The sequence below is a fragment of the Chamaea fasciata genome, unplaced genomic scaffold, assembly GCF_029207755.1.
Source record: "Chamaea fasciata isolate MVZ Bird 193981 ecotype frontalis unplaced genomic scaffold, bChaFas1.0.hap1 SCAF_3, whole genome shotgun sequence".
Taxonomy (NCBI): domain Eukaryota; kingdom Metazoa; phylum Chordata; class Aves; order Passeriformes; family Sylviidae; genus Chamaea; species Chamaea fasciata.
Window position 1 is genome coordinate 62,898,417 of NW_027094088.1, and position 25,764 is coordinate 62,924,180.

General features: G+C 36.9%; 1 protein-coding gene across 39 annotated transcripts in view; it reads left to right on the forward strand.

Annotated features, from left to right (window-relative positions):
* Positions 1–25,764, forward strand: part of TRDN (triadin) — a 225,433-nt gene that overhangs the window by 129,174 nt on the left and 70,495 nt on the right. For 30 of the 39 annotated variants that reach the window (XM_066179292.1, XM_066179289.1, XM_066179283.1 and 27 more), the window contains 8 exons: positions 53–106; positions 12,294–12,326; positions 12,432–12,464; positions 13,680–13,706; positions 19,171–19,218; positions 22,334–22,357; positions 24,409–24,459; positions 25,021–25,071. In XM_066179292.1, the coding sequence (XP_066035389.1) occupies positions 53–106; positions 12,294–12,326; positions 12,432–12,464; positions 13,680–13,706; positions 19,171–19,218; positions 22,334–22,357; positions 24,409–24,459; positions 25,021–25,071 (321 nt within the window). Of the gene's footprint in view, positions 1–52; positions 107–12,293; positions 12,327–12,431; positions 12,465–13,679; positions 13,707–19,170; positions 19,219–22,331; positions 22,407–24,408; positions 24,460–25,020; positions 25,072–25,764 lie in introns of those variants that run through there. The other 9 variants (XM_066179281.1, XM_066179296.1, XM_066179271.1 and 6 more) reach the window with 8 other exon arrangements.

A 25,764-nucleotide genomic window follows, 5' to 3' on the forward strand; every position in this document is an offset into this window, starting at 1 on the left:
TTTTTAAAATAAAATGCTTTGTAATAAACAGTTTTTTTTTTTTTTTTTTAAGAGCCAGCAAAAGCTCCTGCAGCCAACCCATCCATCAAAAAACCAGCATCACCAGGTAAAGGAGAAAAATGTTTGCATGCAGTATATTTCTTGTACTCTTGAGCCAGTTTGTTGCATCATAGCACCATCTGCTGGATGTCATATAAGCCAGTGAGTTTTGTTAGTTGTTGGAGTGGTTTTTTACTTGTTTAGCTCAAATCAATATGATAGTTCGTATGGGAAATATTTGCCAAGAAAAAAAGTACTTCACACTGATTTCTAGCATCATGTTTGCTTCTTGTCCTCCCATGGCAGTTATGAGGTTCCATATTGGACCATTCTGCAAAACTTGAGATTAAAACAAAAACAAAACAAAACAAAACAAAAACAAAAACAAAAAAAAAAAAAAAAAAAAAAAAAATCTGAATGTAAAGTCTGATTTTAAAAGCAATATTTACGGAAACTAGTTTCCATGTGAAGCTATATTCAAGCCCTTTGAGAAGAAGATCTGATATTTCAAAGTGCTGATCTCACAGTAGGTTGTCAAAATTCAGCTCTTAGATAATCATAAATATGCACTGAAAAGAGAAGCAAACTTTTTTAAAACAAATAATGGCATAAATTCTTACCTGAAATTAGATTGGATTGTAAAAATATAATATTTTTTATTTATTTATGATCTCATCTGCTTCACAGCCATCTTCAAAAATGCCACATCTCATTTATGCTTAATTAAATAAAACCCAATATAATGAGTAACAACCTAAATAGTCATTATATTTGTAGTTTGACTACATTTTATATTAACTATCAAAAAGCACCTCAGGAATTCCCATATGAAAATTCGGAGAGTATAAAACCATAATATTATTGTAGTCTAAAGCAGGATATCTGGTGTTGCACCATACTCTGTGCTATTCAGGTGTGCCTGGTGCTGGCATCCCAGCAGTGGCCAGCCCACACTTTCTCTGATGCTTCTTGCCTCCAGCTGATCCCTCTGTATGAATTTGAGATATTTTCATTTCTTTTTTCTTTTTCCCTTTAAGATTGTTTTCTGTCTATCTTTCTCTAATTCAGACCATTTCAGTAGTCTATCTCAGAGCTCTGTTCCTCTGAAAAAGGAAATAATAACTTACATCAGTAGGTGTGATTGGGAATTGGTCAAGGATCAGTGCAAGCCAGGAACACCTGCAGTTGTCTCTCTCATAGAAGGAGTCACAGCCTGGAATCACAGTGGGTGTGGGGTATTGCAGCCCATATTGCCTGGCTGTACAATGCGCTGTGTGAAACTGGCCTGGGTAGCATCATTTCCTCACCCCTGCCTGCTGTGCTCACCTCTGCTAACACAACAGGAGTAACAGTGTAAACCACCCCATTGCCATGGCTTACAGTTGAAAGCTGTCTTAGGAATGTGTGTGTGGCAGGGCCTTCAGCCTGGATCATTTCAGCAAGTCTGGCTCCACAAATATTTTTATTCATGTCACTGATAATTTCTTAAAGCAGCTCTGTTGCCAAACTGTGTTGTATAGCTAGACCCTTAGAAGTCTCAACAGTACTCTGTAGAAATTGTTATGTTAGAACCATATGCTTATAATTAATTCATTCCACCTGCTTGCATCCAATATTTGTGTTCATGTTTGAAAAATATTCCAATGAGTCTGCTTCTTGACAAGAATGATGATGACAGTAATCTGCTTATGATAAAGAAAGGGGGAAAACTGGCATGGCTTCTTACGGAAAAAAAAAAAAGAAATTCTGTTCTGACACATTTTTAAATATCTAGTTTGCCTTAAAAATATAAAGAGCAGTTGGATTTGAGTTCTGCATTTTAGCTTCCCTTCCTGTTCTCTGAAAATTAATTCGGCACCAGAATAACTCACCATAGCAAAATACTAAATATGCTTATTTGGCAACATCATAAGTAGACTGTTGCCTATTAGCACAGTAAATTAAATATATTATCCAATTTCATATTTCATTTTCTTCCACATGTCTTATTACACCACAACCTGTACCCAAGAATGCCTAAAGCTCAAAGGTTTACTCCTCTTAGCAGACTGAACAGACTGAGAGCACAGCTGGTCATCTCACAGTGCATCCACATCACATATGTTCCTGATCTTAATGTCACTGGTTGAGAAATCCCTGCTGAATTCAACATGCACTATTTTTACCTCCCTGTATGTATCTGTATACAGAAAAAGCAAAGAAAGTGAATATGGAGTTTGGAAGTCTATGAGAACTTCTGGATCTGCAAGCTGACAGCTGCTCTAGGAAACCAGCCTTAATAAAATTCCATTACTTAATTTTGAAAGCAGATATTTTCAAGCATTTCCAGGTTTCTCTAACTGGAAGAAATCACCACTTTGACAATCATCAGAAACTGACCTTGTGATCCCAGTATTTGGTTGTAAAGCAGAATAGTTTCATAGACATATGCAAGTGATGCTGTTCTAAAGGGAGAAATCAGAGATGAAGAAGTTTTGTTCCATGCCTCCCCCTGTTTTATGTTGTTCTCATTCTAAATCCTGCAGCCATTCCCTCTTTTCTTCTGCACAGTGCATTGTGTCTAGCTGTGCCAGCAGAACAGGTCTGGGAGTGACCTACCCTTACAAAATACCAGTCTGTCCTTTTACCCTGAGGAGTGGCACTGGTTTATTTCACAGGATTTCCTCAGGCACCCCTCAGATGTGCTGGGCCCAGCAGGGTCTCCCTGAAGGGCTTCTCAGAGCCAGGGGTGTAGGTGGTGAGTAGCTGTCTCATCCTGACACCCTTTGTCAGGAGAAGGGGCTAGGAGGGAAATGTCCTACTTAATCCCATCCCTTTGGAGCGTCACACCTCAATCCTTATCATGGCCTTCAGCTGTAGCTAATTCTGCTGGGTGAATGTTCCAGATCTTGTTGGGGCAGAGACACCACACCTTGGTTTAGTAAAGTTTGCTGGGTCTATTTTGTCACTGTGGGAAAAGCAAGTGCATGGAGATGCAGGACAGGGCATGGAGCACAGACTCAAACCATGGAGAGAGCATTTCCAGCTAAATTAGAAGGAGAATGACTGCATTCCCTGGCAGGCAGCGAGGAGCCTCAGTGCCACTGAGCTCATGCACTCCTGTAGCTAGGGAGAGGGATGGGAACAGCTCATCTGAGAGACCCTCTCAGGAGATGGTCTCACTTCATAGGCAAGACTCCTGCACCTTCTCTAAGCACCAGTGACAGCTCTATCCCCTGATAATTTGCCTGGTTTAAAAACCAATTCTAACTCTTTTCCACACTGCAAACATCAACTCCTAATTGATGCTTAGAATTTCCCTGGAATTGCCTTGAAATTTTTAATTTCATTTTACAGTATGTTTAACAGATTTTGTACTGTCACTTAACGGCCTAATTAGGGTTTAAATGCCTTGTTTTCCCCATCTTCCTCTCCACATACATGCAAAAAAAAAAAATCCTATTCATCACTCACTTTAGGTTCATAACAGTAAATCTTTTTGAGCACAATTTCCTCCTTGAATATCAATAAAATTTAGTTTGAATCCAGAAAGAATAAAGTAAGTATTACAGACAATAGCTAATTTTAAGTGCTCAGATGTCAGCTGCATCCAATCTCCCAAACTGACTACTGGTTGTACTAGAATTACTATTACTTTATTATGCCACCAATCTTTCCACAGTTTGTAAGAAGCAGAAAAAGGACATTTTCATGAAATTATATAGGAAATGTGTTCATGGGGTAAGTACAGAATATTAGAATGCAGGCCATACTGGAAACCTTGGTTAGAGGATAGGTGGTATAGGTTCAGATCACTGTGCCTAAAGCAGGAAGAGCTTCTGGTTTTACTGGTAATGGGCACTATTTACTTATCGGGAAAGTTATTTTAATTCTTGGTTCAAGATAAATGATTGTAACTAAAATGGCAGCAGGAAAGCTATTCCCAAAAGGTTATGGCAATAACCAGTTTTAGTCTACATAAAAAGGAAAATATCCAGAACTTTATGGCATAGCAGGTATGTTTGAAATGTAGAAAATGTTTATCAAGGAACTGGATTATCGATTGTCTTTTAATTATCACCTGTAGGACACAAACATATAGAAAGCTAAAATCATACGTTACAGAAGATTAATAAAACTCAGCACTTCTATTGAATAATTTAGCAACGCAATGAGAGCAGAAAAACTTATCATGGATTATTTGTCAGGTTTGTCAGATTCAGGTCCCAAGTCACATGCCAGGGATGTATTTTATTCACAGCACCACACCGTCTGCATGTTCCATCAAACTATGTATTCTCATCTTGTGTAGACGTGTGTAGTCAGTCGAAGAGGAGAGACTTCAAAAATCAGGGTCAAGTTTATGTTACACACCCCCTCTAAGTACCTTTAGAGAAAGGAAAAGGGGCCTGTCTCTCTCACTCGGCAGCGACATAGTAAAGTTTTCAATCCCCCATTCTCCTCAGGATCTTATGTCTGAGTGCCTCTGTGTGCCCTGAAATTTGTCTTTATAAGCAGTCACTGCACCTGGTGAAAGCATCTCTGCATGTATTTCTGTCGTACTGATGTTACCAAGAAAATTATTCTGGTAGCTGGAGTTGACAGTTCCATTTTCTTTTCCCTGAAGTTAACCCTCTCAGACTTTTTCAGAACAAAAGCACAGCCACTCTCAGGGTTTATATTCTGGGTTTACAGTTCGTCTCTTTGGAGACAAAAGTTAGAGGTAACTTATTGAATGCAGTTCAAGCCTTGCAGTATATTTCTGTACAAAATAAATGTTCACTCAGATAGCAGGTGTTTATGCAGCAGTAAACAAAATAATGAAGCCCTACCTGTACTAATATTGCTGCTCAGGGTCTTTGGATTTCAATCCCGGATCGTTCTGTAGTCCTCCTGAATCACCAAAGCTTTCTTTTCAGTCCATTTTATCATAATTCTTCCTCTGTCCCATCTTAGTTCTTTGGCAAGTTAAACATCATATCTTCTCTGACTTAGTAGTTTTCTTTGTGGTTTCAGTGGGCTGGTTCCAGGCTTGCCTGGTTTTGCACAGTAGCTGGAAATTATCTGATATCAATCCCTAGCAATATGTCGAAGGCCAGGAGAAACAGGGTCTTGGTCCTCAACTGTTTGTCCCAGGGTGCTTCCACTAGGCTTTATTGAAGCCTCAGAACTGACTCTGCTGCTGGTCTGACGGGAATGCATTGTCCCCTCAGCAACTAAAGCCGTGATTCTGGTGCAGTAGTCCATCACTCAGCCACTTTATATCTGCAGGAATCTATTATGTGGATGGAGATGTATTCCACAAATCATTTCAACCCACTGACATTTTCATCCCAGTTGAAGTCTGAGAAAATATTACAGAACATGATGTCCTAAATTGTCCACAGGATTATGTAAGCTGAGCCATTATCTGACTCTGAATGGGAAAGGAAAAATGAATTCTTTATTTATGTCACAATAGATGATGCCCTGAAAAGGGAAGAATTTTCTGATGTTAGAAGATTTTACTTTACAACCATGAATTCTTTACATATAGGATTTATTTATATGGAGCATGAAATAGTTTATTTTACACTAAGCTTTCTAATCTGAAATCCAGTTTTTATTCACCATTTTTTTTAATATTTTTGAGTAAATGGCCTAAAAACCATGATATTTTTACTACTTTTGCTAGGATGTTGAAATTCCCAGTGTCATAGCTTGGCACATTATTTTGCATTTATGCTTTCCTTAGAGTATTCTCAGTTTCAGGATAATATAGAGTTAAAATAATTTCCAGTACTTCCTTTCGGTTCACAGTGTGTGAAGACACTTGTACTGTAAATACAGTCTTGTTTCTTTTGTTCTCACCAGATATTTGCTATGCATCAAAGTACTTTTGTATTGCTAACACAAAGCACTACTTTAAGAGCAAGGCAGGGGGAGCAAGTTAACTACAAAAAGTGATTTTTATTAATACATAAAAGCAATGATAATGTCAATAAAAGATGGTAAAATTAAGTGAAATTAAAAAATCAGAGCTAAAAACATTACAGAAGTGTCCACTCTTTACAGAAAAGGCATTTTAATGTGCTTTGTTCTGAGGCTGGCAAACTTTCATAGCCCTGCACTTGTTCAATGATTCAAGTGCACTTTTGGCTTTAATTAGGCCCAATTTCAACAAAGGATTTAACATATCTTTAACTCTGTCTTGAATTCACTGAATCACAGAATCACTAGGTTTGAAGAGTCATGATCATTGAGTCCAACCCATGCCCTAACACCTCAACTAAACCATGGCACCGAGTGCCACATCCAGTCTTTTTTAAACACATCCAGGGATCATGACTCCACCACCTCCCCAGGTAGACCATTCCAGTACTTTATCACCCCTTCTGTAAAAACTTTCTCTTAATATCCAACCTATATTTCCCTTGGCTCAATTTAAGACTGTGTCCTCTCGTTCTGTCAGTTGCTGCCTGGAGAAAGAGATCAACCCCCACCTGGCTACAACCACCTTTCAGGAAGCTGTAGAGTTATGAGGTCACCTCTGAGTCTCCTTTTCTCCAGGCTAAACAACCCCAGCTCCCTCAGCCATTGCCCATACGGCTTGTGTTCCAAGCCCCTCACCAGCCTCGTTGCCTCCTCTGGATATACTCAAGCGTCTCAATGTCCTTCCCAAACTGTGAGGCCCAGAACTGGACACAGCACTCGAGGTGCGGCCTCACCAGTGCCCAGTACAGGGGAAGAATGACCTCCCTGCTCCTGCTGGCCACACCATTCCTGATCCAGGCCAGGATGCCATTGGCCTTCTTGGCCACCTGGGCACACTGCTCATATGGTTATGCTGCTCATGTACAGCCGCTGTCACCAATACCCCCAGGTCCCTTTCTGCCTGGCACTGTCCAGCCACACCATCCCCAGCCTATAGCATTGCAGGGAGTTATTGTGGCCAAAGTGCAGGACTTGGCACTTGAACTTATAAAACTTCATCCAATTGGACTCTGCCCATTCATCCAACCATTCCAAGTCTCTGCAGCGCCCTCCTACCTTCCAACAGACCGACACATGCTCCCAGTTTAGTGTCATCTGCAAATTTACTAATGAAAGACTCAATACCCTCATCCATGTCATCAATGAAAATATTGACAGAACTGGCCCCAGCACAGACCCCTGAGGGACACCACTGGTGACAGGCCACCAGCTGGATGCAGCAGTGTTCACCATCGCTCTCTGGGCCTGGCCATGCAGCCAGTTCTTAACCCAGCAAAGAGTGCTCCTGTCCAAGCCATGGGCTGCCAGCTTATCCTGGACTGTGCTGTGGGAGACAGTGTCAAAGGCTTTGCTGAAGTCCAAATAAACAACATCCACAGCCCTTCTTGCATCCACCAGACAGGTCACTTAGCAAAGCATTCAAGGGCATGCTTAAGCTTTGTTTAATCCAGACTATCACATACACTGCAGATAAAATTATCTTTCCAGACACTGATGTTTTGGAAGTAGTACCAAGTTCACTTTGTGAGAATGGGAATAAATGGCCTCATCCAGTTCATTGCGATCATTATGAAAATGCCACTAGATTTGCAGGGGAAAGGTGGTGTAGATTGGCTTTTCTATAGCATATATGCTTATAATACATCTACAATTTATGATGGGGAATTTCAATGCCATTTCTTTGTGCCTGTGAAGAAAAGCCTCAGACTAAATTGATGGAACAGAATGCAGTTGAATTTCATCCAGGCTTTCTTTTCTTTTCACAAAATTATTCTGAGATACTTCCCAACAAGGTAGTAGATTTCAAAGAAAGATACTGATACAGAGAACTGTCACCTGCTTTCCTTTTCTTCACAAAAATCCATCAGGAAAACTGTTTGTTGCCCTCCTCAAAAGAGGATCATATATAGAGGAGTGAGTATATGTTGATGATTTCACGTTGTAAGAGGTTTTCTTGGTGAGTTCTTCTTCCAGAAAGAAATGTATTTGTACATTATCTTTATAAATCAAAGTATTAAACAGCAATGAGGTTTTCTACAATGATCAAGAAAGTAAGAAGAGCAGTGAAAAATAGCAGAGCACACACTCCTTGGGTGCAGGAGAACAGGAAAGATCTAGTTTGATGCAAGGCTTTCTCATGTGGATTATCTCAGGTCTAACAACACGACTGAACTCATATTGCAACATTTCCTTTCAGCAGAGGGGCTAAAGGGATCTCCTCTCTATCTAAATGCTTATGTTCTCAATATTCTTAATGACACGATATCTTGGAAAGCTTTACCACTCTGTCTCATTTGGTTTTAATTAGCCAACATGATATGAGGTTCTGAGAAGTTTTATATATAGCTTATAAAACCAAGATTACAAAACTGTAAGACCAAGCTAACTTTCTGCTAAGGATTCAAATATTTAAGACACTACATAGAATATGATAACAGTAGGTTTGACTGAAATATTTGTGATAAAAGATAAAGAGTACAGAAAGCACCATTTTTATGCCGCTACTGAGTGTAAACAAAATGGTGTTGGTTTATTAACACGTGGCACATCCCACACAACAGCATATCCACTTGAAGTGCCATTTATTTAAACTTTTCCATTCTGTGTAATTCCCAATACATTTTTTTTATTTTCCTGAACCACTCTTGAACATGAATGCTCTATCTGAATTAGGAAATAACAGGTGGACACACACACTTGTACATGTGTGCACATACCTATATAAATTATGACAGGAAATCAATTGTTCTTTCCTGTCGGGTAGCAGAGAGTCACACATTGTGAATGTCTATTCTGGTACTAAAGACTAAAATACACCTCAGCAAATTTGCCAGCCTAGATGCTTCCCAGCACTGTTTTTGCTTTAAGGAATAATGTGACTTAGAGAAGAGCTACAGAGTCAGGTTCGGGTTCTCTTCTGTCTCCCACCTACTCTGGATTGCCTAGGAGTGTCACTAGTAATGAAGCAAAACACATTTTTATGGTTTTATGGGCATGTTATACATAAGTTTGCAGGTTTTCAGAAAACAAGAAAAACTATTTGTTTAAAACATGAGAGCAAATAAAGATGGTAAAATGTCAAACTAAATCAAATCTCAATTCCATGCATGGTAGAAAAATACTATATTACAAGCAAAACTTCCCTGAATAAAAATATGCTGTACAGTCTCATATACATGCAAAAATGGTCAAATATAAAAATAATGACAAATGCCATGGCAAATGTCTAATGTGTTTACAGCTGGCAATATCCTTTCATGTGTCATACTAGCTACTTGAAAGTACAAAAACGTCAAGAATAAGACATTGATATCAAGAAATGATAACTTGAGACAAACAGGAATGACCTAGATCTGAAATTTCCTGCAGTTTATGGCTTGTGCAATGAAAGCTTTCAGTTAATTCCATTAAAATATCAGGACATGAATCACCTGAAATCTCATATCATGTCAGATTTCCCAGAAATGCTTGATGTCAAATTCTGTGTTATTAATTTTTTTAATTTTCTCATGGAAAAAGGATTTTATTTCATATGCTTCTGGAAATCTATTATGAAAGAAACTCTATAGGCCTTCCCTAATGTTTGCAGTTTAAGGAAAAAAAAATGTGAAATAAAGCTAAATAAATGGACTTTTTATACTTTGCCAAAACACTTGCTAAGTGTTGCTAGGATCATTCTGGTCCCTGATCTCCTGAGAGCTGAGAGGTCTTAGAATGAGTGAAAAAAATATTTGCTTCATAACCACTAAAGACAGAATCACATTTTCTTTAGTTTTCAGGAAGCTGTCCTGAGCAATAGTAAAACAGAAACCCCCACAATACCAGTGAAAATTATAATTTCCAGAACGAGTCCTAAAATATCTGCATGAAAGTGGAGAGCCTGAAGAGCACTCAGGCTACACAAAACCAAAGCTGCAGATGTTATGACTAAGAGCATTAAGACAGCCAAACCACTAGGTCCCAAACTTTTGTCCTCTCAGTTTTGGCTATATTTTTCCTCCTTGACCTGGATTAGAATTGCAACCCAGGGTAGGATGCTATCAAGAAAGTACATTTATTCAGGCAATAAATGCCAGCTTGCTCTCTATTTCCATCGCTTTTTTCATATTACTGGGAAAATCACAACCATGACTCTTTTTTTTTTTTTTTGATGACACAAACCTGCTTCATGATAATTTCCACTAAAATTTCATTTATCATGTAAAATGTGTCTTTAAAAAACCTACAGTATTTTTAATATTTGTTATGTAATCAATACACTAAAATGTGCTTTATATAACTATATTAAGATTAGATCCATGATTTCAGTCAATTAATTTTGATGCTTTGAAATGTAAATTTTGGCTCAGAGATACTGTTTTTGAAGTTGTAATGTAATTCCATAAATGGTTTGGGAGAAAACACCCTGTTTTTAAGAACTTGGTTTAAAGATTTATTTTGGAAACTACATTTTTCTTTAAAATATATATAAGATTACTCTTCAGAGAGATTTAAAAACCTCCAGAAAAAAGGAGTATTTTATTTCAGATAGAATGGAAATATGTTGTTTGATATAAGCTTTTTTGGGGGTGGGAATATGGAGTGATGACATTTTTTGTTTAAAACTTAACAATTGTGGGGTTTTTCATATTTAAGATCAGTCTTTCCCTCCAAATATTACTATTTTCATAGCTCTGCATGAAGTATATGTTTTTTATTTGCCCACTGTGCAGTCAGTATTAGCACTGATTACAAATTAATATTTAATGGAAATATTAATCATAATCATGTTGTTGAAAAACATTTAGTTTTATGTTGGCAGTTCTTGCTTCCTTTTTCTTATTCAGTTGAATGATAGGTCACATCTATGAATAAGGTTACTTTTAGTGAGGGTACAACATTTAGAATCACTTTGAACATGGAACTTTTTATAGCTTGATTCTAGAGTGGAAACTGTTTAGACATTAATGTTGCTTAACTCTATATCACAGCTTTAATACAAACATATCCTATAATAAGCCTGGAGAAAATACAGCCATCAGATACTGATAAGCGATGAGCTTGTATTTAAAAGTACTCACTTTGAGTCCTGTGTAGTTTTGAGCACTACAATATAAGTATATAAAGTTATTAGGGAGCATCCAGAGGAGGACTGTGAAGATATTTAAGTGTCTAGTGGAGAAGTCATATGAAGAGTGGATGAAATTATTGTCTGTTCAGCCTGGAGGAGACTGGGGTAGACCTCATTGCGTGCTGCAACATCCTCATGAGGGGAAACAGAGTGGCAGACACTGATCTTTTCTCTGTGGTGACAGTGGCAGGTCCTGAGGGAATAGCCTGAAGCTGTATCAAGTGAGGTTTAGGTTGGATATTGGGAAAGGGTTCTTCACCCAGAGGTGTTTGGGCACTGGCACGGGGTACCAAGGGAAGTGGTCACACACCAAGCTTGACAGAGTTCAAGAAGCATGTAGTCAACACTCTCAAAGCACATGGTGTGACTGTTGTGGTTATTATGCGGAAAGTCAGGAGCAGGACACAATGACCCATGTGAATCATAGAATATCCTCAGTTAGAACTCAATAATATCCTTTCCAACTCAGGATATTCTATGATTTGATGATCCTGTGGTATATCTTGTGTTCACTCAGTTCAGATATTCTGGAATTTAGGAAATGTTCCTGTGTGGATCCAAACTTGCACAGCCTTTCCATATGCTGTTTAAAAGCATCTGCAGACAGGAAAAGCTTCTTTTTTTTTTTTTTTTTTTTTTTTTTTTTTTTTTTTTTTTTTTTTTTTTTTTTTTTTTGCTACTGTGAATGTCAGCACTGGCTGGTAGACGTTGTTCAGTCTCTATCTGTGGCTGGCTGCCCTGCTCCTTCTGTGAGGGGGTGTTAAAGCACATTCTTTCAGCATGGAAAGAGGTGTTACAGAAACTACCATCAAAAAGTAGGTGCCCCGACGCACATTTAGGTAGTTTGTAGACCTCCATTTGAACCATCCTGAAGCAAAACTGCAGATGTTTTAACTTACACTGTTTCTATGGTTTCCTTTTAGCACATTATTATAAAAGATGAATCCTTTCTTCTCCCTTTTTAACAGCTAAACTGACCTTGTTTATCCAGTGGGAAAACCATTGAAGAGATTGATTACAAACATAAAGGCTTTATTTTGACATGCTGGAAAACAGGGAAGGACTCACTGGACTGAGAGTCCAGAGGAATGTATCACATCCAATGGCCAATAGGAACTGAAAAATGATTGTCCAAGGCAATCAAACAAAGCATTACAAGAAATGTATGCTTTACTTTCTTTTTCTCTTTCAGAACCACATAAAAAAGAAAAAATAATGGAATCTGGTGAATATTCTCTTCTTTTTATCTTACTTTTAAACTATCCTAATATTTTAAATTAATTCTTGTCAGAAGTCAATCTTTGATAATTTTTAAAATTTATTTTTACAGGCAAAACAACAAAGAAAGAAGCAAAAGTACATGGTAAGTCATGTAAAAGACTGTGAATTTTAGAGTTTCATTTATCTGGTTTGATTTTCAGTTGAGACAGGATTAGGTAGAGGGATTAAAATAAATAAAGCCATGAATATAATTTTGCTGGTTTAATTAAAGTTCCTTAAGAAATTGAATGGATGTGCAGCAACCATTCAGTCTTCTGGAACTGAGATCTAATTAAATGTTGAGAACAAGAGGATGAGAATTCTTTATTTCACCTTTTAAAGGGTTTGTCTTTTCAAATAAGGTTATAGTAAATGGATGGAGAAACAAACACATAATACAAGATTCAGAATGTGCAGGATAGGAAAAAAATGTAGGCTGTTTAATTTTTTTTTTTTTTTTAATGCCAAGCACCTATGTATTTTATTGTTGCAGCAAGGTACTCTTGTTCCTGAGTGGAATCCACTTCTCCAGTTTTTCCAGATTTGGGAGAGCATTAAGATTTTCTCCTTTTACAGCCAAGCTTGATGACTCATTCATCAGATGACTTTATTTTCTCTCATAGAAATTCAGAGCAAGAAATACCTACAGTAGACAGTCAATTTGTTGAAAAATGAATCTATCCTTTTCTATAGCATAAAAACCTGTCACAGTGCTTCAGAATGAAGGTGTGAATAATGAAAAAAAAAAGGGAATTGTGGTAGTTCAATTAATTTGCATTTTGTTAATGCAATTATGAAGAACAGTAAAGAAATTAATCTGAGAAAACTTATAAAAAAAGAGAAGACTTTTGAAACTGGATCATCCTCTGTGTCAATTCTAGAAGTTTCAATCAACTGAAAAAAAAGAAAAAAAAAAATAGAAAATTTCCTAGTTTCTGCAAATCACTGCAATTGTTAAAAGAACATTTCTATTGCATTCCTTCCACCTATGTTGAATAACTGCTCATTCTGGAGCCTAATTTACTCCTTGTCTCATCCTCATACTTAAAAATAGCAGCACTCTTGAAGCTCCATATATAACTTATCTATTGGCCTTGTTTTCCACTGCTTTTAATCTGCAGGTTAATTAGTCATCTGCCATGAGACTATCTAAACAAGCAACATATGTGTGTATCAGTTTTTCTCTACATATAAAACAAACTCCTGCTCTGCATAGATAGGTTGTACATTGACAAAGGGAAGGGGTGTTGGGATCAGTTTTAATTTCTTTATTCATTTATGCAGTTTAGTTCTGTGAATGTTTTCTTTTATTTTACAGCATCTGTGGTAACTCCAAAGTCAAAAGGTTAGTAATTTGATTTGTTTTGAAAATTGAAAGAGAAGAATGTTGTTGTTAGCTTTACTGTAATGAGAAAAAGCTTCTTGTGAAAAAAACTTTTAACAGTATGACTTATTTAAAAAAAACAACCTTTTTAATTATAATGGTGTCCTCCTTGCAACACCTCAAAGCAGGCATCTTTTCCTCAAATTTTTCATAGACCGGCTGTAGTTCTCCAACAGTATGAAATTCAGTTTCTAACCCTAACTCAAGCCATAAGGCTTTTGTGCTGGGCAGAAAGGAAAAGTTACCAATCTTCTACAGAGACATGACACAAAACAAAATTTCCCTGTTTGCCAGTCTAACTGCAGGACAAACCCAGTGACTGTATATTTGTTTTCCTTAAGGAGTCTGGGGAGTTTTGCAGTAACAGTTTTTACCTACCTTTCATACGTGAACTGTCCATGGCAAAAGGTAGAAGGTGTGAGAACATCAGTGCTTGCTCCAAAGTTTGCTCCTCTCCACAAGGCACAGGGAATTGGGACCTGTGAGAAACATCAAGGACATAAATTCAAGCTGAGAAAATATAGCAAATATTTAATTGCTTCACATCAGTGTTTGGTTTTTACATATGTACAATGTAAGTTACTAGCTCCAAATTGCCTTCAAGAACATTTCAGATTTGAGTTGTAACGTAAACAAAAACAGAAAATGGAATATCAGGTTACAAACTGCCCTTTACTCTAAGTCCATGTTTATTCATGTCAATGACCACCATAGTTTTATTCCCTTTCAGACAAATGGAGAAAAATATTTTAGGAAGTTCAGTCAGTCAAGGATAAGTAGAAACAGTGGGTTTCCATTATATGATACAGGGATAATTCTGTTATTTCTGATGTCAAAAGAGAAGTCTCCCAACTGCAAGTGTTGGCCTCAGCCATCTTACTTTTACCATGGGATCAACACAATATTGTACCTGAAATTGTTCTCCAGTGTTTAAGTAATGACAACGGGCTTTATTCTTCATTAAATAAAAATGAGCTGATGTTAGCTCTGGGGTAATTGTTGGTTTCTTAAAAATTTCTTGTTAGCGAGTCAACTAAATTTAACTTTATGTTGCTAATTTTGAAACTCAAACATAGCCTGTACTCCAGGGGAAAAATCATATTTATATTAAAATGTTACAGCTGTTCCTTTTGCCACTTAGTAAGAATCACAAAGGAATGCTGCTATTTTCTTCTATATTCTTTTGTGATGCAGACAAATTCTAGTAGTGTTTAATAGTAGTTGATAGTAGTGTTTAACTTTTCTCAAAGTCTGAAGAAAATCATTGCTTTTCAATCCATATTTCTTTGTTCTACACTGTTGCTATTTACTTCTTGGTTTCACATTTTTCTGCTGTTAGTCCTAAGAGACTTAGCAGCTCTCTGGGCACAAAGTGATTTTCAATACTCAGTAGATGTCGGCAAATATAAAAATTTTTAAGCATATTCATGTAAGGCAAGCAATTCTGTTCAGAAATAAAAAACAAGGGTTTTGATGAAATTCTCTTTTTTGGTAATTAAAAAAAAAATTATCTGCTGCCATAGAATGAGGTATAGGCCATTCTCACTAGCCTGTATTTCTTATGAACTATCAAACTCATACTGAATTATCTTGCATTTTCTAACAAGTCACTACAGCATGAAATTTTTTAGTTTCTGCATATAACAGTCCCTAAACCATAACATACACTTCCTAAGAAAATGATTTATTGATGTTTGTGATGTCACAATGAGGAGCCTCTGACCACAGGGTTCAGTGAGTGAAATGTTTCTTGATTCCAGTGAGAATGACTTTATTCAGTCTTCCATCACACTGAGCAAATATCTCAAAATAGCTTTAAAATCAGTGACATTTTAGAATGCATATTTTTGATGTGGGTGCTAGTTATGCAACCTGACTCTTTTAGGGATAAAAATATTCTGACAAATTTGATTGTAGCCTACAACTATTGAGACTGAAAAAATATTTGACTGATGAATTGCTCTCCTTGCCACTTTTAGCATAAAACAATATCTCCTGAATTTTCTCTCATTTGTTTCCTAAGAGCTTATGATGGAATCAGAGAAACAATTATAAAGTATATGCCCATTTTATCTACATTATGCCAATTTGTCAAGAATTTTTCTGAAAAATGACAAAATATATGTGGGAGTATTACTCCATTTATTCAATCTATTTTTTGAAACTATGTTTTACTGAAAATATGGATCCTTGGTGAAGTTCTGATTTTACCTTCATGTGCATTTATTTTATTTTGTATTTTTTCATGCAGGGGTTTTCGTGGGTTTGGTTTGGAATGGGGGGTTGTACTTTTTTTTTTTTTAATGCCTGTCATTCTGCAGAGGAGAAAATTATAATGCATTACAACATTCATGTTACTCAAGTCATATGGCTAAAAGATCAGATTTTCAAATAGAGAATACCTGGAACAGGATCACTTTTCACAAACAGATCATCTTTCAGGCTGCCATTCAGAAGTGGCAAAAACTTTGAAAATGCCCAGTGGAAAGGATGACATCTTGACCTACTCAAAAAACTTGTCTCTATTCTGATAGAAACAGAGACACCAAACCTTCTGTATCTTATTCCAAACACTGACTCTACATGGATGGGCTTCCCATTTATACAGACTTTCAAAGTGACAACTATTACCTTGATGATAAAAGACCTCTCAGCATCACCAAAGTAGCTCGTGTCTCTCTTCCGAAAAAGCAAAGAGAATAACAGAATGTCCTGTTTCTCCTTCCAGATACTGCTCTGCCATGTCTAGATGATGTTACTTGGCAGTTCCCAAAAGTTACTGAAGTTCTGTCTCAGCAAGTTCTCTACAAGCACTCACTCACTGATGGAAGTGGTGTGGCATATGTACTGATAGCCATAATTCTGTTAATAGTACTGGTTGTTATAGCAGCCTCGATGCTTCTCAAGGATGGATGGTTCCTCCATGATAACCACACTCATGGTCTACCACTACCACATACATTTGATGACATAACACCTGATTTTCTCAGAAAGCTGTTCTGCTCTTCGAGCCTGCAGTTCAGTATCCAGAAAAAAAATACTTTTTTTTTTCCTATATACTATTCTGGCTTTCAGAAATTTTACTAACCAAAACTGCTTTCATTTCAGCTAAAAAAGATTAAAATGCTATGAAGAAATCAATAGTTCTCAATAACTCATTTGATTTATGTCATAGTTGCTTTTGCAGTTTTTATGCTAAAAATACATTTTGAAATGTGTATGGGACAGGTTTCTGGTATCCCTTTTTGTATGTCACTTTCCATATTCAAACAGGCTTATTCTTCAAGATATTGACCACTTCAATAAGTGTTTTAGGAGCATCATGATATTGATTTGTTCAGTGGCAGGGCTCAGTGCTCATCTTGGCTTGTCAGTGTCTAGTTCATGGTTAGTATAAGTAGTACTGCTGATCTGGGCCCAGGTACCATGGATCATAATAGCAGAGGCCTTTAACAAATATTAAGGGTCTTTGGTTCTCTTTGACTTTCTTTGTGGCCATGAACACAAATAAAAAATTAGGTACTTAGATAGAAATGGAATGCTCCCTTTTTTTCTTTGAGAATCAAGTCAGATATATTTTCAACCCAGATTTTATTTTCAAAAAAATTGAAGATTATCTTCAATAAAATAAGTTCCCTGAGGTAACCGAGGTGCAGAAGTGCAATAATTCACTGTTCACATGGAGCTTGCTCACAAATCCCTGCTCGCATCACAAGGGAGTAATTGATGCCTGTGAGTGGGTTCATCCCACTCACCTTGAAGTAGTTCATCTATCAACACCTGACTTTTTACTGAATCTCACTCAGATCCTGGGAATCTGGGAACAGATCCTTCCTTTGGCCTCCAGCCCACCAGCAGACATTGCAGACAGGCCGTACCTTATTAACTGAGCTGATCTGCTTAAACCATCATGCCCAGCAGTTTCAGAGTGCACTTGAAAGGATGTCCTGGTGGTGCCCCTAGAGCCAGACTTACAGTCCAGGCAGCAGGGAAGCAGTGAGCACACAGAGGCACTTTACAAGTCCTTTGAATTCTCTGACTTTCTCACCATAAATAATGACAACAGAATGTGACCATCAGAATTTACTTTACCTCTAAAAGCCAAAGTCTTAACTGTGATTTGTTCTAATAAAATGACAGGATGAAATAACAAGCTTAGAGATTTTTATATGTGCTAATGACCCCGAAGCTGCAAAGACATTTTCTATACCCATCAGACGTAAACTAATTTTCACTGTCCACTTTACATCTTGCCACTTCTGCTGATTGTTTGTTCTTTACACTACTTTCAAGCAATGACAGTGAAGCTTATTTTCTTAATGCCATATTTTTTTTGTCTCCAACACTGTAAATAGATAGCCTTTTAAATTAAAGCAAGGATTTTATTTAGCAAAATAGTTATAAATTATGGCTACAAAAGCTTGGTTTTACAGAAGTGTTGTGTCACTTACAGCTAAGCATGTGTATTTATAGATTTACAATATTTAACCCCAAATAATTCAATGAATTAAGAAATATATAAGTTGTCTGAAAGATAAAATCTTATACATCACCAAACCTGCAGTGTAAATTGTCAGAAACTAAAAAAGATATCCATATTTATGTAAGCAAAGTCTAATGGTACCCCTTCCTGCACCACCTCTTCTTAGACAGTTTAATCCTTAATATCCCTTGTCTCCCAAGATGTGTAAATGAATTTACAAATTGTGCTTCCAAAGCTTGTGAATAAGCAATTGGATATGTCCATGCATCCTGACCTGGGATGCTACAGCTGCTTCCCCTGCTGTCAGTAAGGGTTAAGCAGCCCTGCTGCCCAAGTGGTCTGGTTCACACTTGTTGCTGGCCCACAGAAATCTCAGTATTCAAGGATCAAGTAAGATGTCATAACATACAGTCCACCTGCTACCTTCACTGAGACTAACCACATACTTAAAACAGAGAATACGGGGCAATGCTTTGCTGTGTCAGGGGTGCGGAGTGGAGATTTCTGCTGGTGCAGACTGAAAACTGTGCTTTCTTGGGGGGCTCTTGAATGGTTGGGAAAGATGAAGACCTCCTTGCTTTGCTCTCTTCTGTTACAAAATATGTGCTGCAGTTTAGCCCCTCTTTCACGTAATCATAGGATGGTTTGGGTTGGAAGGGACCTTAAAGACCATGTAGTTCCAAGCCCCCTGCACTGGGCAGTCTCACCTTCTGTTTGATCAGATCTCCTATTTATTTTCTGAAAGAAAATAAAAAAAAAAAATCACTCTTCTTTCAGACAGACAATATCTATTATGTATTCATATCTTGGGGGAATCTCATGGTTGCAAATCTTTGAAATCTTTTGGCTCAAAATAAAGTGTAAGTATTTAAGAAGATCTTTGTCTGATGTAGCAACACCTCTGACTAGAAATCTTACTTAAACCGTATCTTTTATTTGCAGCAGGACTTGAAAAAAAAGAAAGAAAAGCAACAAAGGCAGCAGTGCAAGGTAAAAAGAAAACATAACATGCTGGCGTTATCTCTCTTAAAACACAATCGCACAGAAACAATTACCTCAGATTTAGACAGCTGGATGACAGCAACCTTTAAATCCATTGGTTCACCAGAATTTTTTCATTTCTGCTGTGTTTGTCAGAGCAACCGGGAATTTCCATTGTAAAACTGACTTTGATCCATTTCCACAAAGTTGTAACCCCAACAAAAAGCTTCAGGTAGATGGCTGCCCACTTCAGATGTAAGGTTCTGTGGTGAGACTTAGTCTCCCACTGATCTTGCAAGAGTCTTCCCGCCCTTGTAGCCTGGACAGGGATCAGCCTCTGCTACTCTGAGAGAGTAACTTCCAATGAAGTAAAGGACCAGAGGCCCTCTGAAGTCAGCTGAGCAGCCCTTCTTGTCCCATATGAAACATCAGCCCCATGAAGTATCACAAAGGTCCACTGCAGAGAATCTCAAAAAGTTTTGAGACCAAACCTAGTAGAAATTTTTCACAAAAATCTTAGGATTCGTAGGATAAGGCATGAGTGGGATTGTCTGAGTGGGAAGACTAGAAGAAAGGCTGTGAGAACCATGTGTTAATGGCCCATAGTTCAGAGGGACACAAAGTCTATATCCAGTGTCCCAAGCCAACTCAAGTAGGCCCATTTTTGCCCCAAGCAGGAAAACCAAGGAATGGTCTACACCAAGGCCAAAACAAAACTTAAGCCACTGAATGAACACAAAAAGAGAAGGATTGACACCTTGAACCATCTAAAGATGTGTCTTTGCCTATTATATACATTTATATTATAATTTATCATTATAATTATTTTTGCCTTCAGCATTATATCTTGCATACTTGCTTCTTGTACACTTTTTTAAAACAATCCATTCTTTTTTAAGTTAGCATTGTAAGAGGCAAAGTAATAAAAAGGGAGTGTAAATCCCCAAAGCTTAACAGTTCTTGTTACATCTTAGCTGCCTACTGAGGTGACTTTTGTATTTACTCGTGCTCAAATTGGCAGCTAGAGTCCTGATGATGAACTTGCCAGTAGCCTTTAGTATAAGGTGTAAGACATGTTTACTAGTGTAGCTTTGGTCAGTTGAGCTATCATCCCTTTCTTTTCTTCACTTTCTCAGCTTCAGCTTTACTCAGAATTACTCAAGCCAGCACAGACACCCTGCAGCAGCTGTCAGCTGCTTGGTAGTTGTCATGGAAAATGTTATATTTAGGTGGGCCTTGGCCTAGATTTCAGTCATTCTTGGGCTGGGTATTGTCACATTATTTTCCATTTCCATACAAGTGCTTCTCCAGACATCAGCACTGCTTCTCCTCTTTTTGCCTGTCCCATGCAGCAACGAGGTATGTTGGCATGCACCCCATACCCTCAGCAGTTGTTTCCAAATAGGAAAAGAGTTTCAGTTTACCTTCAGACATTTTAGGAAATTTACCTAGATTTTTCCATACCCTTCTGTCAGCAATTGGCTCAGGGCCAAAAGCTAAGCACATATTGGACCTTGTCACTGTTCTTCAAATCCTGTATCTCTCCTTATTGGCAGCCAGCAGGTCAGGTTGTCCCTCCTAAAACATTCAGTATTTAGGAAGGAGCACAAAGGAAGGAGAGGCTTTTTGGAGTGTTCTTGCCAGGGTGCCAGAGATTTCTCAGACACCTGAGCACAGCTTTTCTTTTGTTTTCTGTAACGTTTGTTATTTTGATATTTTTCCTTATTAAAGCTTTTGCTTTACAAAGCATCTCTGAGGAGAGGTCTGGCAAATTAATTTTAGCCACTTCTCTGCAAAGGCTGGACCCTCAGAGATTGATACATTTACAGGTGGTTCATTACACTCTGACGACGTGCTGACTTTTATCAGAGATGTGTGTGGTTGGTGTAAGATTTGTCTTTTCTACAGTGTACCACCATTAGCTGGGATTTTATCTGCCAAACATTTTAATTGTGCCATAAAAAGAGCACAGTCTGAGCCATACAAACTATACTTCCATATGGTTGGCATGGAGCAGGATTTTCTAAACCACAGGTTGTGATAACCAAGGAAATCAAAAGGGGGGCAAACAGTTTCCCATGACAGCAGTCAGCAGCACCAGCACCAGCACTGTCTCTCCTATCTAGTCTCTCCAAGTCAAAGGAATAAGAGCAACATATAACGTCTGTCACAACTATTTCTGCATCTACTTCCCTGTGCTGTCACCAGCTCAGTTCCTCTGATGCACAGAAGAGAGCACAAACACTTTCACACAGCAATTCCCTCTGTTTCTCGTCTCTGCTCCCTATATGTGTGGAGTTGCTGCCAACATATTTATCAGCCAAAGACAAACAAGGCAAAAAAACTTTCTGGATGCGTTTTGAATATTACTGTGTACTTGGCTCACAGAAGAGTACTTTGGATCAGGAAGCATTTCATAAAATAGAGGGATTCAGTCATGGTCAAAAATGGGACTTGCAATCTGAGAAAAACAGTAAAAGGAGACTTGCAGGAAAATCTAGAGTGTCTGAGGCTGGATTGCTTAGCTATCGGGACATAACTTCATTGTTTCAAGCAAAGGCTATAGTGATTATTGCAGCTTTGACCTCAGATCCCCACATCTGTAAATGGGCTGAAAGATTGTAGCAACACCTCAATTCAATCATCTTTATTAGTTGTAAAGCAAAAATACAGGTAATTTTTTTAACTTTTAAAAGATGAACAAGAAGGCACTTAACTTGCACTCTGACATATTTGTTTGAAAAATCTTATGAGCAAATATCAGATAGTTTCCTGGAAGTTAATGCCTGTTACTGAGAACTAATATTTTAAAAAGATAATAAAAGGGTATTTTTTTTTTCTGGTGGAATCCAATAGTACTGAGAAAGATTCGCCATAAGTTAAAGACTGATCAAACTAGGGGGTTTGATGCTCTTTAGGAGTGTATGAAAGGCAATAGGTGGGAATCATAAGCTTTATTCACACACTCTGTCAAGAAACAGTAGATGTTCAAGACATATTTAAGCACTTAGGGTTAACATGCATTTAAATACATTTTCATTAGTTGATTATATTTTTTAAAAATTCCATGTATTCTAACATTTCCTTATTCTTTTCTCTTTTCACTTCCCTTCTCTTTCTCCAGATAAATCAAAGATGAAACAAGGAAGTAAGATATAGTTTTACTCATTAAAGTAACATCTTCCACATGAGTTTGGGTAACTATACTCTTAATAATGGAGGTGTGCAACAACTTCAATTTTTTACAGGCAGGCTTCTGAAAGTAAAGGCTTTGCTTTCATGCTTTAAATTACTTATTTTGGCTGGAGCTCTGTCAGCTGTCTTCTTTTTTTGTAGACACTATTGCACTGAATGTGAAACCTCTTGGGAATTTTTCATTACACATGAGCACAGAAGAAAAGGTTTTTCAGTCTTCCCACTGAATTTTATTTCTGTTCGCAGAGTCTCCTCTGTGATTAACTTAATGCTTAAAAGTTTGAATTTTTTTATTAGAACTATGAATATATCTGAATATGTCCACCAAATATACCTACAGATATGTGCAGTAAAATGTGTATTTTCTCAATTTGAAAAAAGGGACTGAATAATAAATTGGTGAGAACAAAATATGGAGGCCAAAGCAGGAGGGCAAGAGTAGTTTTTGAAGCAGATGTCAGAGGTGTAGAGTGGAATAGAAGAGACAGATTTAATTAAAAAAAAAAATGCATTTTTGACCTTGTTCAACTGATTTTTCCCCCAAGTTTTCTCCTTTAAAAATTATGTTGGATGGAAGTATCTAGTATTGCCTTTTTAGAAACACAATGAAGAAGGAAGAAATATAATGAAAAATTTATCTCTTGACATCAGTCCCAACAGAAAAGGACCTTCAATGTCAACAGCAAATTAGGTTTTTCCACTTCATAGATATTTCTACCATAAATAAAAAGTTGTTATTTATGGATTCCTTCGATTCAGATTCCCCAGGACCTCAGTTTTTCTTAGTCAGAGACAAATACTAAACCATGAACCAGAAGCTTTATTGATATCATGATAAATTGCTATTGGACACAGTCTATGATTTTATAATACAAGAGAAAATTTGTGAAACATGTGTCATTAAGGCAGTAAATAATTACCACTAAAACTACCTACTGTAGCTTATACAATTTTCATATTTATCTACTCAACACAACCTCCATCTCCTAAACACAAACTCTACCTCATCAGGAGTCTTGATTTCTTATCCTATGTATAGAATCCAAGAGTGTCTTCTAACAGTTTTGTTTAATATCTTCTGGCTCTGAAATGCTGCAGAGTTTTTCAATAGAAGGAATTTTTGCGTCATATGTGACAGAGAAGATAGTATTTTCTATTTTGTCCAGGAAACACCTGTTACCATTTCTCAGATGACATGTTTAAAACAGTTTAACCAGCAATCAGATGGTTAAATTACTTAAAATGCAGGAAGTCAAATTCCAAGTCTCTGCTCTTTTTGAATAGGCTGTTTTGGGACAGTCTTATCTCCCTTTTTAATTTTGTGGTAGAAAGCTTCGGACACCTTTTATTAGTGCAGAATAGTGATCTCACATTTTGTCTGAAACTGAATTCTTGTTTTTCATCTGGTGCAAATTATTTCTTCTGATTTTTCCAGGGGGCTACCCTTCCTTGAGGAAGGCTGGTGGGGCCTAGCCATCTTCTCTACCTGCCTGTAGGCAGAATGAAAGCAACTTTTCACCCACCTATTTGTCACTGCTATGTTGCTCACTCACTTTAATCAGCATCTGGCCTTTAGAAAATGATAGATCCAATAAGAAGACCCTTGGCCTTGCTCAGAAAGAATAGGCAATCCCAAATGAGGGAAGTAGGCCACAGCTATCTCCATTGAGACAACTTTGGCAAAGCATCAATTTTGACCTTTCTGGTTAAGAACACTGGAAAACTGTCCTTGTCTCATACTAAGTTGAAGTTTGTAAATTTTATATTTAAATCTACAATATTTAATCTACAACACACATATTTGTGGACTGAAATTTCTGAATGATACCTGGTGAATTTTGTACAAACCTCCCAATAATTCAATTTTAGCCACATCTTCCAATATATAGTTTTAGTGTCTTGCACGATCTATACGTTTCATTCTCTCCTCTGGTTAAATCTCAGTGTTTCACTCAGTTATGGTTTCTGACTGTCACTTTATTGGTATGACTACTTCTGTTATAGATCCTGGAAAAGAGAAAGAATTGAAACCTCCAGCTACCACAAAAGATAAAGGTAACATGGCAGGATGAATTTGAATATAACTCTTATATACATATCTAAATATATATACATACATATATATATAAATATGTATATATGTATGTGATTGGTATATAACTTGTACATCAAAAAAACCCACTTGGAATGCATTGCCATTTCTGTTTTTAAAGTATAATTTAGTTAGGAATTTGTAACCATAATACTATTTCAGTAAATTTACTATGGAACTTAATTGGCATTACCTGAATTAGAGGTGCAAAGAAAGCACTGGTTACACTAGTTATGAAAATTTAGAAGGCTAAATTCAGAATTTAGGAACAATTGATAACATTCATTACTAGCTGCAGAATGAAATAAGTTTTGAGTGATCTTTGTTCTTTCATCAAATTTAAGAAAATTTGTGGTTTGACTTTGTGAGCGTGCTAAAACTGATGAAAATTATTTTTGTGCTACACATTTAATTGGTATCTTGTGTCAGAAACCACCAATTATTCAATCAATCATTATCCTCAAGGCATTAGATATTAACTGTTTAACACTCTAGCTTGAAGATTAATAAATTATTTTCTACAGAACCTGCCAAAGAAAAAGAAGGAAAGAATCCTACATCTTTAAAAGAAAAAGGTAAGAATACATAACAAAATATAAGATTTGCTAAAACCACACATAGTAGAATGAAGATGCTAATTTTTTAAACAATCATTATAAGTCTTTCTCATTATAAGTCTTAACCAATCAAAATTTAAATCTTAACCAATCAAAATTTAATTACTTAAAATGTTCTACAGGATCTATAGCATTAGAAAGGTGGGGAGAGGGGGAATATAAATAGAATATATTGAGACAATTAAAATTCAGAGTTATCAAAATTAATTAAATCAATATCATAAACCACTCTGTGTAATAGTCAAGGACCTTACAAAGAAGGTCTGAACAATGCCAAGTGTTTAATAGGGGCCAGTGAAGAAATTATGAACTGAATCATTTTACAAATGTGTGAACATAATAGGAAGAAAGTAGGGTTTATGAGCATGACTGGGAAACATGCTTTCTGTACTCCATAAAAGTTATAGCTAAATCCCCAGAGCTTCATCCAGTCAACCATCTGTAACATGAGAGGTGGTCTGAATCTTTCTTGTATTCCTTAACTCTTTTTTTTTTTTTTTTTTTTGGCAATTTGATCAGAGTAGATGGCTAATTCTGTTGAATTTCTTTTCATCCATTGTTTTGTTGGGTGCTTTTTACACATTTTATTTCTTCCCTCCTTTCAAAAAATAATTTTATTTGGAAGAAGTTACTTATGGATAAGTCTTATTT